At 33.9% G+C, this 17685-nt stretch overlaps 1 protein-coding gene across 3 annotated transcripts in view; it reads left to right on the forward strand.

Annotated features, from left to right (window-relative positions):
- The window catches only part of LOC123873763 (histone-lysine N-methyltransferase MECOM-like), a 144335-nt gene that overhangs the window by 115762 nt on the left and 10888 nt on the right, over window positions 1–17685 (forward strand). For all 3 annotated transcript variants that reach the window (XM_045918782.1, XM_045918783.1, XM_045918784.1), the window contains one exon: window positions 16992–17109. In XM_045918782.1, the coding sequence (XP_045774738.1) occupies window positions 16992–17109 (118 nt within the window). The remainder of the gene's footprint in view (window positions 1–16991; window positions 17110–17685) is intronic.

The raw sequence follows: 17685 nt of genomic DNA on the forward strand, positions 1-17685 counted from the left end.
CGTTCTAGTTCAATCTAATCGACTTGTACATGTATACAAAACGGTTCTCTGTTTGGATGGACAAAAAATAGCTAAAATGCTTTCAGAGGTCAATGTGTATACGAGTCTACTACTATTACATTACTTTTCTCGGGGATAAACCAAATCGGATCACTCTGTTACATTCCGTCCAAGCAAGTTATTACTCCCTAGTACCCAATAGGTACATACCTATAACGTAAAAATAAATTCGCTTAACGCAATTGAATCAAAAGGAATGTTAACACATTTTTTTTTTATATTACCCTTTTGTAATTCTGCTAAAAACCCTTGTATCAACAAAAAAATTCAGCTTTATCTTTAAATAGAAACCTTACGTAAAATTATTCATCTTGTATGCCAAAAGTACGCCCTAATATTATAACGATCTAGTCAAACATCATATTGTAATGCATGGTAAATTATTTTGACGATTCAAAAGCATTTGTAACAGTTTACTTGAATTATTATATCATATTCTATGCTAGTCTAGTCTATTCTATTCTATTGTATATTGAATAGTATATCGAAAAGGGGATGCCTATGTCGATGAGCACGCAGAATATAAAAAATAAAACTTAAACTTCATATGTAAATAATCTTTACTGTAATAATTTAAAGTTATTATCTATCTAATTAATTATTTACTTAGGTAGCACTAAGGTAAACCTGTACAGTACTTATTTAAAACTGCAACAAAGGCTCTTTTTTAAATATTTACTGATTTAAATAACCTGTATAGCAATAATAATAGATAAAACAAAAGAAACAATATTTAAACAAAACTAAAAAAAAATGGCTAATCCAAAAATGTTACTACAGTGTGCATGAACTATTGAATGAATATACCTCAATAATATGATAATACGATATAAGAAGATTGTAATAACTTTGTTAACCACTTTTTATTTGTAAGTACTTTTTTTAAAGTCTGATTAGTTATAATAGGACATAATTTGAAAACTCCCATAATCTTTATTTATATGTGACCTTTTTATTTTATTTTTATTTAATGACCATATAATTAATTCATAATTTTTGCTATTCATATTTCATATTTCATAAGAATTGTAATATTACCTTTGATTATTTACATATGTTTTACTTTGCAACGCCCCAACGGGGCTTCATGTTGTAATATTATGATATTTTTTTATTTATGATGTAAGACATGAATGCAAATAAAGAAAGAATAAAGAATTACCTCTATAAAGATACGAAAATTCTAAATATAAGTCACTCGTATGCGCTTCAAACTTGTATTCCTATCAGGAAAATAATAACAGGATATATACACTCCCAATTATGCTTTAAAAGAAGAACAATTACGAAAACTTCCCTAAAAACTAGTATTATAAACGTATGGATGTTATTACTTACCCACACAATTATTCAATGTAGATAATATGAAGTACTAAAATGGATACTTGATATCATGTGCGTAAGTACCTACCATTGTAAATGTAAATAGCTGTAATTCCTGATATCTAAAAGACTGTTATGCTCTTTATTGATAAATAAATGTTTTTAAACTGAAATCCCTTTACTAACGATTTTGATATGCGCGGACAACTACTTCCGGTATCCATAAACGCCTCGTGACATGTATCAAAAATATACACTTTTTAACCCCATATATTATGTAAAATTTACTTACAATTAATATAATAACTTATTATTATAACATTAATATTGACATTTAATTAAGAGACATGTTACCATAGAAATTAATTCACTTTTTGGTCTCATCAGGATTATTTGTACGGATTATTCCTGATGAGTATTAAATATTTGCATGCTTATGAAGTAGAATATGAAGGTCGCTACTTAGTTATAATTTTGAACTCAACAACTGATATTCAGCAAATAAACAAATTTCATTTCATTTCAGTATACGAGTTCGGGATTGGTTATCATGATTTATATCTGAGCTAACATTTCACTTGTGAAGTTTGACTAACCTAAGACATTCTTCGATTACTTTTACCACTACCACTATAACATTTTAACTTGTTCGTCACGTATACTACCCACATGTTTAATATTTTTATTATAAAAACTTCTATGTAAATAACTAGCTCAATCGTCACACGTTTTTAAATTATTATCTTCTAAGGACGTATATTACTGATGCTACTATAATAATTGACCCACTATAATTTAAATAATATTTTGTTCGAAAAAAAGTTGAGACAAACGTGAATTTAACATTTAGTTCCAAAATAAAATTCGAACAAACTAAAAGTTAACCATTTTAAAAACATATTCCTTTGAATTTGGAACTAAAAGACAATTTCGTTTACCGATCACTATTCCCACGAGGACCACTTATAGACTGTACGCAATATTAAATCGTGCCAGACTTTTAGCTGATACCTTCAACTTAGTTTAGTAACGAATTATCTCACCTGACTATACAAAAGTTTGAGAATACGATTTAGTAATTTAAACCATATTCACTTAATCTTTAATAATTATTCAAAGTACTCACAGTTTCGGTATCTTTACGAGATACCTTATTACGTTTCCATCGCGGCCGACGGTGTCCTGGCACTTGAAGACCTCTAGGTGGAAAAGTACGTTTGCGTTTCGACCGATTTTTCCTCAAAGCGTAAGTTACATCCCACTTCTGATGTTAAAAATTAAACTCTCAGATAGTAAAATCAACCCGTATAATGCAATGTAAATCGGTCGGAGCGCAAACAGCAACTGAAGCTTGTCGTTCCACGCCACGTCCTCGCCCTAGCGCCATCTTTTTCGTCTCGATGGAGGGGGCTCTGACGTCACGACCACAGCATAACCACCAACACCAAGCAACACAGAACGTGAGAACGAGGTGTTGCCAACATAATTTTACTGGGAGTAAGAAAGTCGTAATTATAAAGAATTTTTATTATTTTGTTTTGGATAACTTGTAAACAATTTAAATTAGTTTTAGCCGCACTGCCCCATATTTCTATCAAATAATCAAGATGAGGTTTAACGAGTGAGTTATAAATATTTATCCGAACCTTTCGTGGGAGACATCGAACTATACCATATAGCGATCCTAGAAGAGATGACAATGTTGATTTTACTTTACTTATGTGCGGTTTCCACGTTAACTGGCTGTCAATCGTTAAACCTAAGTATTTTTCTTCAGTAGATTGTTTAATTCTTAAATTGTTTATTGTAAGTGGAATGTGTACCGGCACTTTTTTGTTTTTTGCTTTAAAAATAACATAGCTTGTTTTGGATGTATTGACAGTAAGTAAATTATATTGAAACCATTCATGCAAAGTGTTGAGATCTTCTTGTGCTAATTTTATTAAGTCATCGATTGAGCGTCCATAATAGAATATACATGTATCGTCGGCATATAAACTGACTTCTCCATGTAACAATAAATTACTAATATCATTGACATATATTAAAAATAAAAGAGGCCCTAGTATAGAGCCCTGAGGAACTCCGCAAGAAATTGGCCGAGCATCACTTTGATAATTACCAATTTTTACAATTTGAGACCGATTTGTTAGGTAAGACTCAATTATTTTGTACGCAGTATCCGTAATTCCTATGTTTATAAGTTTTTTTAATAAGACTGAGTGGCTTACGGTGTCAAACGCTTTCTTTAAGTCAATAAATATACCGAGAGCAATATTTTTTGAATCTATGTTCGTTTTGATTTTGGTCACGAGATCTATTGTAGCTGATAGAGTATTTGACTTTGGGCGAAACCCGTACTGCCGCTCGAAAAGAAAATTTTGTTGGTTAAGATAAAGATCTAGTCTGTTATAAATAATCTTTTCAAAAATTTTTGAAATTACCGGCAATACTGAAACTGGTCTATAGTTACTGGCATCTGACTTCTTTCCAGATTTATATATAGGCGTTACTTTTGCTATTTTGTGCTCATCTGGGAATTGGCCTTTGCCTAAGTAATGGTTAATGCAATTGACAAGTGACGGGCACAGATAATCTTTTATACATTTAATAGTTTTCGTATTGATTTTGTCTATACCAGAACTACAATTTGAATCAAGATTATTTATTATTTTCATTACTTCTTCTACGGTACAGGGAGTAAATTCAAATAACTTTTGCGAAAGTTCTTGGTTCGCTTGAGTACATATTGTATTAGTGTGATAATTTAATGGAATTTGTTTAGCTAATTGCGGACCAATTTCAACGAAAAAGGTGTTAAAATATTTACATATTTCATTGCCGTCCGTTAATATACCGGATTCAGTCATAAGTTTTGGAGGAGCACATTCTGTTTTGATTTTATTATTAGATAGAGTATTAATAAGATTCCATGTTCTTTTACGATCGGTTTTACATTTTTCAAATAAATTTAAATAATATTTGTTCTTAGTCTTTGTAATTAATTCAAAAGTTTCATTTCTTTCTTTCTTGAAGTTCGACAGAATATCTGTATTATTAGGATTTTTCTTTGTTTTTCTCCAAATTTCATTTCTCCTGTTTATTTTATTAATTATATCTTTATTGATCCAATCTTGTTGCGGTAGATTAAGTATTTTAGTTTTCTGTACTGAGCTTTTCTTTACTACATCTTTTATTGCATTCTCCAGCGAACTGTAATCGAAATCATCAAGTGTGACCTTTTTCGAATATGTTCGTAGGTTTTCATAGTTAATAGCTTCATAGAATACTTTTCGATGTGAATCTGGTTTGTAATTTTTAATACCAAGAACAAGTTGTTGATGATCTGAAATTGAAGAGTCCAGTAATGCTACGTGGTAGTTTACATTTTTTAGGTTTGTAATGATATGGTCTAAAATGCTATTTGTAGTAGTCGTGGTCCGTGTAGAATACTCTGGCGTTATATTGTTTATAATTTTGTATCCATTTTCTTCTATCATATCTTTATACTTTTGTATGTTTCCATCGTTTGCTAGGAGGTTAATATTAAAGTCGCCAAATATTATGGCTCGTTTACTCTGCTGTAGTTGCGTTCCAAAATCATCCAGAAACCGGTCCATATTTGAATGTCCAGGTTTGTACACTAGGCCTATGTCCACGTTGTATTTTTCAGTATGAATCCATAGGTAATTGTTACCGTTCTTGTATACCTCCTGAACTACATTATGTTTTATATTATTATGTATATAGATTGACACTCCTCCTCCAAGTTTATCATTTCTGTAATTAAAGTAATGTGTATAGTTAGGAATTTGGAGGTTTTTAGCATCCTGTTCACATTTTATCCAAGTTTCTGTTAAAAGTAATACATGTATTTGTTGTTCAAACGAATTTAAAATGCATTTTAGCTCATCTAATTTTCCTGGTTTAACAATACTTCTCACATTGCAATACAAAAAATTAAATACACATCGTCTTTTGTCTAAATCTTTGTAATTTTGTAATATCTGGTAAGTTATTTCTTCCTGGTTAGTATCATCTTCCGATTGTGTTATTTTTCCTAGTTTTTTGATGATTTCACTATTTTTGGAGTCCCTTTAATATATTTTATCGTGAGGTTGTTTTCACCACGTTTTTGTCTGCTAGATAGTTCTTCTTTTAATTCTTTGAAGTATGACAGCTGTGCGGGTGTCCGATCGGCAAAAACTTTTATATTTTTATCCTTAATATTGCCCTTGTTTTGGAGTATTTCTCTGGATTCCGAAGAAGAATTAAATAAGACCTTTAAAGAACGGTTTATTCCTTGTTTATATTTCCCAAGTCGAATTATTTTTATAGGATGTGGTGCATTTTTCATTACATTACTCAGTAATTTAGTGACTTCAGTGGTATCATGTGTTATCCTGTCTTCGATCTTCTCTGTATGTGTTTCGGAGATGCCTACTATGATGACATTTTTCTCTCTTTCCGCACGTTCACGAATTTCTTGCAGAATATTTTCTTTAGAAATGGCTGATATCGTAGAAGACTCTGCTGGTGTTCCTGATTTTAATTTTTTAATATCATCTTCTAGGCGTGAAATACTCTCTTCTGCTATTCGGCTTTTTGATTTTAACTCTGAGACTTCGTTAAGAATTTTATTGTGTTCTATTGCTAGATTTTCAGTAGTTACTTGAATGTTGTCGACTTTCTCTTTTATATGCGATATGTCTTGATGTAAAGAAACAATAACCTCTTTTTGGGATAACATAAAGGATTCAAACATATCTTTCATTTCTTGATGAATCTGAAATAATTCATTACGGCAGTTGCAGTCCGACGCTGGTTGTTTTCGTTTGCGCAACATGACATTCAAGTCGGCCACATCTTTAATTTTCGATAAATCTGGTTGTGATCCACTCCCTGAGAAAAATACCTTTTCACTATTTTCAGTAGTAGGCGTAGCAGACTTTGGTTTGTCTCGGATAGTTATATTATCTTCCTGTGGCACTGCACTCGTATTTGCATTTTCGTTTGACATTTTTATCAGGTAGGTGTTACACAAATTTTACACAACATTCAGACTAACGATGTTTCACAGTAAGTATATTACTTGTATACTATTAATACTAGTAAACACAACACTAGAATTACTTTAGAATAAGTTTCGATCACTTTTTGTTGTAATAAATACTTTAAATATTACGAGCACATGTAACGCGGTGTTGTTCGTACCGCTGCCGCGCGGGTGAGAGAAAACCTGTGATAAGTTAAAATGATGATAAAATAAAACACAATGAGTATGAAAAATACTGTATAGATGTATTTTAATTAAATATAATATTACAGTGTGGAATATGCGTTATCTAATTTAAATACATTAAATTATTTAAATATTATCGTGTATATTTCAATAGAAAACATTGATGTGTTTACTTTATTAATGAATCTAAATATGTACTTACCTAACTGTTCTAACACTCGCTTCGAAAACAATCTCAAGTCACCCTCGACACCCACATACGAATTTATGGCTGACCAAACATCAGCTGCATCACAATATTACACAATTCCACAATGACTCTTAAATATTATCCCTAATTAGAGTCGATTTGCAGTGGCTCCATTGAAGCATTTGTCAAAATGCTCCGGGCTCTCTTGCACAAGACATGATTGATGAGGTTCGCGCTGAGGCCACCTATCGCTCCTTTCATTCAATATTTCGATAACACAAAATTTTGCCAAAGGATTAATAAATTCCACGTCATCTGTTCAAGATAAATGCCTACGAAGCTCGCAAAGTAAAAGATTGACTGACGGATTTTTGATAAGATGATTGATCATTGTTTTTTATGAACAATTTGCGCACATTAGTTAGATGTTTTGATAGTGTCCAAACTTGTGAATGTTAAGTTGGACTTCTTTTTCTACTTCTTGACGTTGGCGGTTGTGCAGGATTTTTTAGACCCTGTGTCACGTTGGCTGTTCTATTTACAGTCCCCGTCCAATACTGTTGGACTAATGAAGTCGGACTTATTTAAAACTTAGTTAAAAGTTTTGACTGCACTCTGTTATCTTATTCAACGTCTTGGCTTTGGTTGCCGGTTTTTGTCGTGAAGATTTCTATTGAGGCAGATCAAAGAAGAATCTTCAGCCACAGCAAGATACCAATCTATTGCCATAAGATATTGAATATTCTAATAGGTCTAAAAGTGAGATTTGCGCTAACATTCTTTTGGCTGTTACTTTCGAGGTAGGTATATCTTTATTTTGTAACGTTGTTTGACTTAGGTAGGTACAGTTACCAAGTTGGATTGTTCCACACGAACTTCATCAGAAAGTACCTAAGTATATAATATTTACACAGTTCATAATCATGCAAATTATCAAAATATAATCCGGCTACTGTCAAATAATAATAATGTGAAGTTAACCCTTTATTAGCCGTTCCTTTTTCGGAGGCCGCGTGCGTTCGTGCGCGTAATGAATGAGTGTCGCGCGTTGACATTTGTCATCGCGCAATTGTCGCACAGATTAAAATTGATGACGTTGCTTTGTCCGACGCAGCGTATGCGCCATTGTTGTGTGGAAACCGTATTATCACGCCGTTAATTTAAAATCTTTTTTTGATCTGATAAAAGACAATAGAGGCGGCATTAGTTAATAACTAAATCGACTTGTTAGAAATAAGTTCATAAGAAGAATATATTACATAATATAATAATAGTCAACATCAAAAAGTACTGTGTCCTTTGTCATCATCATCATTGTCAATTGATAGTCGTGTACAGCAGCTTTATAGGTCTCGTGTATGAATGAATCTCTACACGTCAAGGTCGCTATAATCTAGAGTCAAGCGTAAAAGTATAGAAAGCGTACTCTAAAATATATTTTATATATTATACAATGTACAAATAATATTTATACATTGTATAATATATTTTAGATACACTTTCTATACTTTTTAGCTTTGCATCAAAGATGTAGCTCATATTGCGAAAGAAAAGATTAAGTTCTATATGAACATTCCTTTTTTGCCACGATATAAGATTGAACTATTTAAATAATTTAACGCAGAAGAAAATTTTGAGCTTTTAATACCAACTACCGAATTACAAGATACGAATCATTTGCGCAAAACCATATTTTACACAATTGCGACGATTCCCCCACAAATAGAATGATTAATCAAAAAATTAACCAACGACAATAGTCTCACCCTCCATTAAACCAACTACAATCGCTCAGCGTCCCACATCGCGTATTTATTTAACAATCAAATAAATATTACCGACAATAAAATAGAAATATTTCAATTTAATATTCCCGCCCCCAGTGAAGGGTTAAATCTGGTACGGGAGATTTTGTCTCGTTTTTTTTTTTGAGATTAGTTAGTACCTACTTAACTGGTCCTATCTTGATGGGACGCAAAATTAAACTAATTTATCTGTACATAGATAAAATAATATGATCTCTATACGGTAAATTGAATTAAGGATAGAAATTATACCTAGATCTGATCCATTTATACAAATATTCACATACATTTTTAATCTGTAATTAAATCTAAACATGTAAAAATACTTATCCCGACTCCTCCGGGATCAGAAAATTGTTTGTCAGTAGATTTCTTTTATAACGTAGGCACTTACTTAAAATCGTTTAGTAAGGAATGAATTTTTGTTATGAAAGCAAGTAAATAAATAATAATAATTTAATAAATCATATTTTATACTTTATAGCATGACATTATTTTCGAAATGTAGTTTTATAACTCATAATATAACTATTATTATAGATTTTGATCGGTCAGCATCCTGGAACGTTTGATTCTTGTACCGGTAAAGGTCCGTTTGTACCGCGGGGCGTAACGGAGCGTGCGACGCACCTGACGCGCGTAGAATCAACGCCGCGAGCGTTGAAGGGTTAAAGCCAATTCACACGCGCGCACGTATACGTGACACTTGCTTGTGACGCGCGTGAATCCGTAGACATAACTGCACGCATTACGTCTACGCGAACGTTCACACCACGCAAGCGGTATGCCATGTCTCATACAGTTCCATACATTACAACGCAATGGTACGCGCTACGTCCATGTAGCTACGTACGTTTACGCGACGCATACGCAGCCTGTGTGGCCGGCGCTTTTATATCAACTTTTGATATCAGCTTAGACTTGGACCCTCAGGTAATAGATACCTATCCATACTATCCATATTAATATTGCAAGCGAAAGTGCGCCTCACTATTCGTCTGTCGTTACCATTTCACGGCCTAGCCGATTAGTAAATCTTGACTTTGGCATAAAGAAAAATTTTGGAGACAAGTAGGCTATTTTTTTTCCAGAAAATATCTTAAATTTAAGAAAAAAAATAGCACGGACGAAGACGCAGGTATCAGGTAGTTGTTACATTGTCAATTTTAATAATCTAATAACTTTAAAATAGGTAGGTACCATGTTAAACATTAGCAATATAATGCAAGTAATAAGTACTGCAATAATGGCATTCGCAAAGGGATTAAGTGCTTATCATGAATTAATTGTTTGTTTATTAAATACAAACTTAACTTTAAATAAACGATTGCGAAACCTGAAAAAATATGTTTTTAAATAAATCGGCTACTGATTTTAAGCGGGCCCATTTACCTATTATTAAAAAAATTTAAAATGTCTTACGAAAATACAGAAAACCTTTAAAAAAAACAAATTATGTTTCAGGGCACTTTAAATAATTAACTCAGTCATTTTTTGTAAGTAGGTATCACTGTTATAGGACACATAATTTTAATTTACTTATCTCAATACAGGCTCAAATATTTTTTTAGTTTTTCTCACAGAAGTTATTGGTATAATTTTATAACGATAGGTTATTATGGCGAAAGATAACAGGTGAGGCAGTTACAAGGGGCAGTAGAATTAATTCAAATGATCGGTAAGTCACCGTCACGGTACGCGAGCGGCTTCTACACCATTTGGTGACGTCGTGGGAAAACTTAACGTACGCGCGACCTGTGGTGGGTGGGTACGTGAACTTGTAATTTTTAACCCCCGACCCAAAAAGAGGGGTGTTATAAGTTTGACGTGTGTATCTATGTATCTGTCTGTGGCATTGTAGCTCCTAAACTAATGAACCGATTTTAATTTATATAGTTCGTGTATATATTATACTTCCACGAGAAATATTTCTTATTTTTAACCTCCGACCCAAAAAGAGGGGTGTTATAAGTTTGACGTGTGTATCTGTGTATCTGTCTGTGGCATTGTAGCTCCTAAACTAATGAACCGATTTTAATTTAGTTTTTTTTTTGTTTGAAAGGTGGCTTGATCGAGAGTGTTCTTAGCTATAATCCAAGAAAATCCGTTCAGCCGTTTGACAGTTATCAGCTCTTTTCTAGTTACTGTAACCTTCACTCGTCGGGGGTGTTATAAATTTTTAATTTACACTTGTTATGAGAATCAGACTGTTTTGTAATTATTATAATAATTGTGTTCAATGGTTTAGGAAACGGACTACGATCCGCAAGGTTGTAGGATTAAGTCCTGTTACGATGTGGGATGTAGGATGAAGGTTGGAAGATTAAATCCTGTACACATTGTAGGTACCTACCTAGTTTTATCGTACCTCATGGGCAGGCCGTCTTAATAAAAGCTTATCGCTTAGTAGGAAAGGTGCCGAACATAATATTTTAATTGGATACATAAGTACGTAGGTATAATTAGAACTAGGTATATTGAGCAATAGTAGGCTTTAGGTAGGTATTCAAGACAATGAGGAGATCTAAGCTAAAGCGCTTGTCTATAAAAAGCTTAGGTATTTTCACGACACACAAGTCCCTAATACCTAAATTAATTTTTAACAGAAGCAGCAAATAGGTACTTACTGTTGCAGAATTTCATTCCTCAAACATAATATTATGTTATTATGTACTTAATTTATTATATTAAATAATTGGATCTCGATTATGAATTTATAGAATTCAATGCGTTCTTTGTATAACAAAAACTATTTATTGGCCTATCTACTCAGCGATTAAAAGTCGACTTTTCCTGATTCCAGCGATCTAATATTGCAGATTGAATAGATGCTAGTATGTAAGTAATTGTGGTATGGCCGGAATTCAACAAGCAAATTCTGTTGGTTGTAGTTATGATCAATAACATACTAAATATTTTATAGTCATTTTGCTTCCCCATTCGCGAATAAGGGAGCGGTTGGTTGGTACCTATTGGACTAAGACCTTGCGAGGGCCAGACCTACGTTATTTTATCAGCGACCATGAAGTTTGGATCATGGATCATGGTGGCTTTGGGAGATAACGGGTAACAAAGGTGTAAAAAATCTTACGTCAAAGTATAAAGTGTAATTTTTTTATATTTTCTTCAGTATTAGAAATCACGATATTAGACAGACACTTTAGATTAGATAGTATCGTAGCAGACACCCTTAGACTTTAGCGATTTCTTAAAGATTATAGTTCTAGAACGTTCTCCCCTGTGTTGGGGACAATACGCAGAGAAATATTAGCTTTTATAAAATAACGAATGTCTGGCCCTCGCGGGCTCTCTCTCTATATGTTATACTTTTTAATAGGTTTTAGATTTAGTCCGATGGATCTTGATAGCATAAATGTTTTACAAGAAGCTTATACAAGGCTTTAAAAGGCTCGTACCTTTATTCGCGGAAGCTTATTGAATTACCAATATGCCAATTTAAAATATCGAAAATTAGGCTAATTGGAGGAACAGAGATTTGTATCAAGCACTCGTTGTAAAACTTTAACTTTTTGATTATTATAACTGCATTTATATTATGCCATGAGTCGACTTATAGTAAATCCGAGACGTGGTCGCTAACTATGGGCCTCATAAAAATGCCCATAGACACTCAGCGGGCTAGGGGTGATCAGAGATCTATGCTTGGAGTTTCTCTAATAGATATCTACATGATCAAATCAGAAATGAAGATATCCGTAGGGGCACCACTGCAACCAACATCGCTCAACGGGTTGCAATGCTGAAGTGGCAATGCAGGGCTCATACTCGTAGTTCGAAAAACCTTTCCCCCTTTCGCCCGTTAGATGAACAGACAATAACAAACGAGTCGCAGGGAGATGTTGGATTAACAGGGCTCTCTCCGTCACTTACTCCATAGTATTAGTTTCTAGAATATGTCTGCAAAATTTCATGGACTTTGGTTGCTTAATATTCAAATGAAATTGGAACTATGAATGTATGAAACGAGTGACGGAGAGAGCCCTCTTAATATTCAAATGAAATTGGATCTACGTTTGTATGACGAGCGATCGTAGCATGTGGAAGTTCCTACGAGATACCTATGTCCAGCCTATATATCATGTACAATAGGCACCTAGTATTTCTTGTACCAAACATTAATTGTATGCACAATGTAGGTACATGTTGGTTGAGCCTCCATTTAATTTTGCAACATTTACCTAATCCGATGGCAGTAGGTAAAACAAGGTTTATGTTTATTTAACAGATTAAAATAATAAATTCTAGCTTAATAACTTCTCAATTATTAACATTTCGTCCCATAAATGTTATGAGTATTCAATTTGCATTCAAAATAATTGATTTAATGAGAGCTGGAAGGTGTAGTAATGTTATAAAATCCATCGTCATGTTTTTATAATAGAAATTACCTATAGTTAGTCAATGTGGCTGTAATTGTGTTGTACACTAAAATAAAACGACTGAATGACTCTTAAACTAGTGCTAAAGCTAGACTATAAAGCTAGTGATAGTATTAGGAGATAGATAGCCTAAAGATTGTGTAAATACAAGCTACAACTTCGTCCGCGTGGATAATGTGTTTCATTTTAAAATTCTGTGGTCTGAATCCGAAATCCTGGTTACCGAAATAAAAAGTAATTGCTTTTCTTTTTCTTGTACCTTGTGCCAAATTGTATAAAGATCGTTTGAGAAGTTGATGCGCAAAAAGTACCAAACAGAGAGGTTGTAGGATATACCTACCTAATTATTTTTATTATACTCTTTATTTGTACCACCACGAAAAGGATTATAGTAAAAGAACAAAAAACCCAGATAGAAGGAACCTTATTATGCATGTGGAAGGAAAAAAGAGCAGAGGAAGACCAAAGAAAAGGTCTCATATGCCTCTTTCAGGAACATCATTTTAATAGAGTTTTTAAACTTGTGTAAAGGTAATCCAAAATTATTTGCGGAATTTTGTTATAAAAGATTAGTATGGATAAACATTCATACTCTTACCAGGTTTAACGTTAACCGTCAATTAACTAGATTACCTCTAATATCAATTAGGCCGTAACTTTCTCTCCTTAGATTATTATTACATTGTTAACTGGTCGGCAATCTCGAGTCATTGTATGTGATGCAATCTGCCTAAGTACCTACTCGTAAGATAGAACGCACTAACTTGGAAGAAGTATCACAATTTTCTAGTCCCTTCATCATCATCGTCAATCAATAGACGTCATCGTCTGGATATAGGTCTTTTAGAGGAACTTCCAAGCGCCATGGTCTTGCGCCGCCTGAATTCAGCGGCTCCTTGCGACTCGGCGTTGACCAAGTGTGGGTTGGCAGACTTGACATACCTTTGAGAACAAAGTCATAGTCAAAGTCAAAATCATTTATTCAAAGTAGGTACTATTGTACACCTTTTGTTTGTCAGATTTTTTAAATTTGAAAGATGATATAGTTACATTATGGGGAACTCGTAGACATGTAGGTTTCCTCACGATATTTCCCTTCACCATTAAAGCAATTGATATTAATTGCTTCAATGTGAAATAACTAGAAAAAGTTAGAGGTGTGTGCCCGGAATCGAACCTCGGATTCTCCGAATAGGAGGCCGATGACGTCTTTACCACTAAGTAACTAGTTAGCTTAATCTAATGTCGGTAATGATACCTACTGCACTTTGATTCAAATACCTAGTTATTAACACATTAGAAAATACCACAAAAAAGTGAATATGTCACGCATAGGTGGTTTCCAATGCGAATGGGTCAAGTATTTACCCTATGTCAGGTGGGGTGGGGGTGTCAGCCCCTGGTAATTCGTAACCAGCACTTCAGTGTTGTGTTGACATCCTGTACAGTCCAGTTGACCTCTCACCTTCACTGGTATCATCCTTGTGAGCCGTGGTTGGTGAAAATCAAGAAAGTTTTTCATTGTTCGATTTTTCCGATAAGTTTTGGTGAGTGTTAGACTTATGTTTGAGTTGATTTATACTTTAATTTATTTAACTGGATTATTTTGTATCGTTAGTAGATATTTCTTTTACTTCCGCTTTTTTTTTGAGACAGACTTGCGCTTGACGAATTATACCTACTAATAAAAAGCAATGATGGGGTTCGACTTTCTTTCGCGCATAACATAAATATTTAGCACCTTTCGTTGTGATCAGGAACAGTTTAGTTTAGACTTTTATTTGATTTATTTATATTGATTTTTAAATGAATTATGATTTTTATTAATTAAGTACCTACAATTAATGTTTTTTATGAACCCATACATTAATTAGAATTTGTAACAAGGATTTTAAAACGGTATCATTGAAATACCGACTGAAACAAATAACAGCAGTTATAACAGCAGTTTAGAAATACATATTTTTCTGATTTATTAGGTAGGTACACATTACATTTCGTTCCTAGTTCATTCTAAAGCGATGATATCACTCGTTTCTTATCGCGGATGCGGGCGTTATACAATGTTTGAGGCGTGGTTCCACTTGTCGTGACTCGAATTAATGCTGCGAGTGTCAATGCAAGATATTTCATACTTCCGACGCCCTGCTCGTGATCTTCGAATCACATTTGACGTCGTATGGATGATGTCTTTGTTCCTTGCGAAATAATTAGTCATATTATATGGTACCTAACAGTTTATGCTCTTTTGGCGTGATGGAAAGTGATGATGTGGCCTAAGACGCGTTTACCTAGAAGATCCATTCTTGGTTTAAAGATACCCGAACACTTTCATATTATAACTCATTATCATCATGCTGCTAATGGATTGGTTGATCATCAACCAATCCATTGGCGGCCCACTATGGGTCTTCTCTCAGAATAATATGGGCTAAATCCATAATCTACCCCGCTGGCTTAGTGCGGATTGCCAGACCGAACACACCTTTTTGTAAATTATGGAGACTCTTTGGCATGCAGGTTTCCTCACGATGTTTTCCTTAACCGTTAAATCAAGTGACATTTAATTGCTTAAAAAACCGGCCAAGTGCGAGTCGGACTCGCGCACCGAGGATTCCGTACTCGGGTATTTTTTTCGACATTTTACAACATAAATCAATAAAAATCTGTATTAGAATGTACAGGTAAAGCCTTTTCATAAGATATCCCACTTGGTATAGTTATCTGACTTTGAAAATTTAAACACGTTTTAATTTTTTTTAATGAAGTAACCACAAATTCACGGTTTTCGGATTTATTCCTTTACTTGTACTATAAGACCTACCTAAGTACCTGCCACATGATTCTAGGTCAACGGGAAGTACCCTATAGGTTTTTTTAACAGACAAGACGACGGACGGACGGACGGACGGACGGTCTGACAGACAGATAGACAACAAAGTGATCCTAGAAGGTTTCCGTTTTTCCTTTTGAGGTTCGAAACCCTAAAAAAACGCACGTTACTCCAAAAATTAATAGGAGTTTGCCCAGGATCGGACCCTGGACCCCCCGACTAGGAAGCCGACGTCTTTTAACCACTAAGCTATTACTACATAATATATTTTGAACCGAGGTTAATATATTTTGGAAATTGCTACTTACTAGCCTGAATTTACTGCATCTGTGCCTAGTTATTCGCAGAAAATCTTCAAATCCAAATAATTTACGGGTAGTTTACTAAAGTGGACAGTAATAATAATTAAGACTTAGGGCTTACGCACAAACTCCTGCTGACAGCCGATGCAGCGATATGAATTAATTTGCTTTATCGAGTGCTCTATTTAGAAAGTACCTTACATAGCATCGTTATATCATATTACTAGTAAATGGTTCTGTTGAAACTGAAACAATTACTGGTACATCGTTTAGCACTAAACAAAGGCTAAGTAAATAAATCTTTCTGGAAAATTTACGCAACTAGAAAAATGTTTTAAATTTAGCTTCCGTCTTAGCCTTCGACTTCAGCTTCAAAATTCGGCCGCCTTCAGCCAAAAACCATCTTTGGCCAAACCTTCTAGTCAGCGCCGAAATTGAATGAATTCGAAAAAATACGCTTGTATATTATCCCCATTTATATACTCCGTCTATTTCGGATCGTATTCAAAACGGGTCATTCTAATAGAGATTTAGGAATATCTTCTACTTATCCTTATATAAAAACGTTTTCTGAATCTCTAGTGACTAATCTGTAGAGCTATGAACCATTTTTGGTTTTGATTGCCCGCAATATCATCCGCGTTATGTATTATGTAATTTATAGTAGGTACGGGTATTTGGTAGGTGGAGAATAAAGTTAAGCTTTCTAATGCTGAAATAATAATTTAAATCGGTTCATCATTTTCAGAGTTTGTCTATAACAAATAAATCGTTCCTTTTTATCACATTACGTAGTAAGGATAGTTTTCATTGAATTATGTATTTTTAAATTACAGGTCGTGAAGTTTCCAGCGTCAACTCATCTAGCTCACAGCCTTTGATTGAAGACGAGGAACGAGAGGAAACTGAACCACGTTGCTCCTTTTGTGACGCGCCTTATCCTAATATTGATGCGTAAGTTCTACAATAATAAACCTTAATCTAAATATATGAAAGGAAAAGGTGAGTGACTGATCTATCAATGCACAGCTCTTTAAGAGGAGTCTCTCCGTCACTCACTCCATACAAACGTAGTTCGTCTCTCATTGGAATACTAACCAATCATACTCAATGGAATTTTGTAAAAACGTTCCGAGAACTAAAATCTAAGCCTGTGGTTTTCCAGATTTCCATTAAAATATTCGGTTTCAAAGTTACGCGGTCTTAAAAATTCACATACAAATCTTTGAGCCCCTGTAATTTTAAAACTACATATTTTTAGAAAAATCTAAAACACGACAGACACGGATATTAGTTTCTAGAATATGTCTGCAAAATTTCATGGACTTTGGTTGCTTAATATTCAAATGAAATTGGGACTACGATTGTATGGAGTAAGTGACGGAGAGAGCTCTGTTAACTCTTGGACGAACCGGGCTGAAATTTGGCATATAATAGGTACAGTTAATAAATGACGTAGACATCCGTTTAGAAAGAATGTTTTAAAATTCAATCCTTTAGGGGGTAAAGTAGGAGTTTAAAATTTGTGTA

This window comes from Maniola jurtina, chromosome 17 (genome assembly GCF_905333055.1).
Source record: "Maniola jurtina chromosome 17, ilManJurt1.1, whole genome shotgun sequence".
Lineage (NCBI taxonomy): Eukaryota > Metazoa > Arthropoda > Insecta > Lepidoptera > Nymphalidae > Maniola > Maniola jurtina.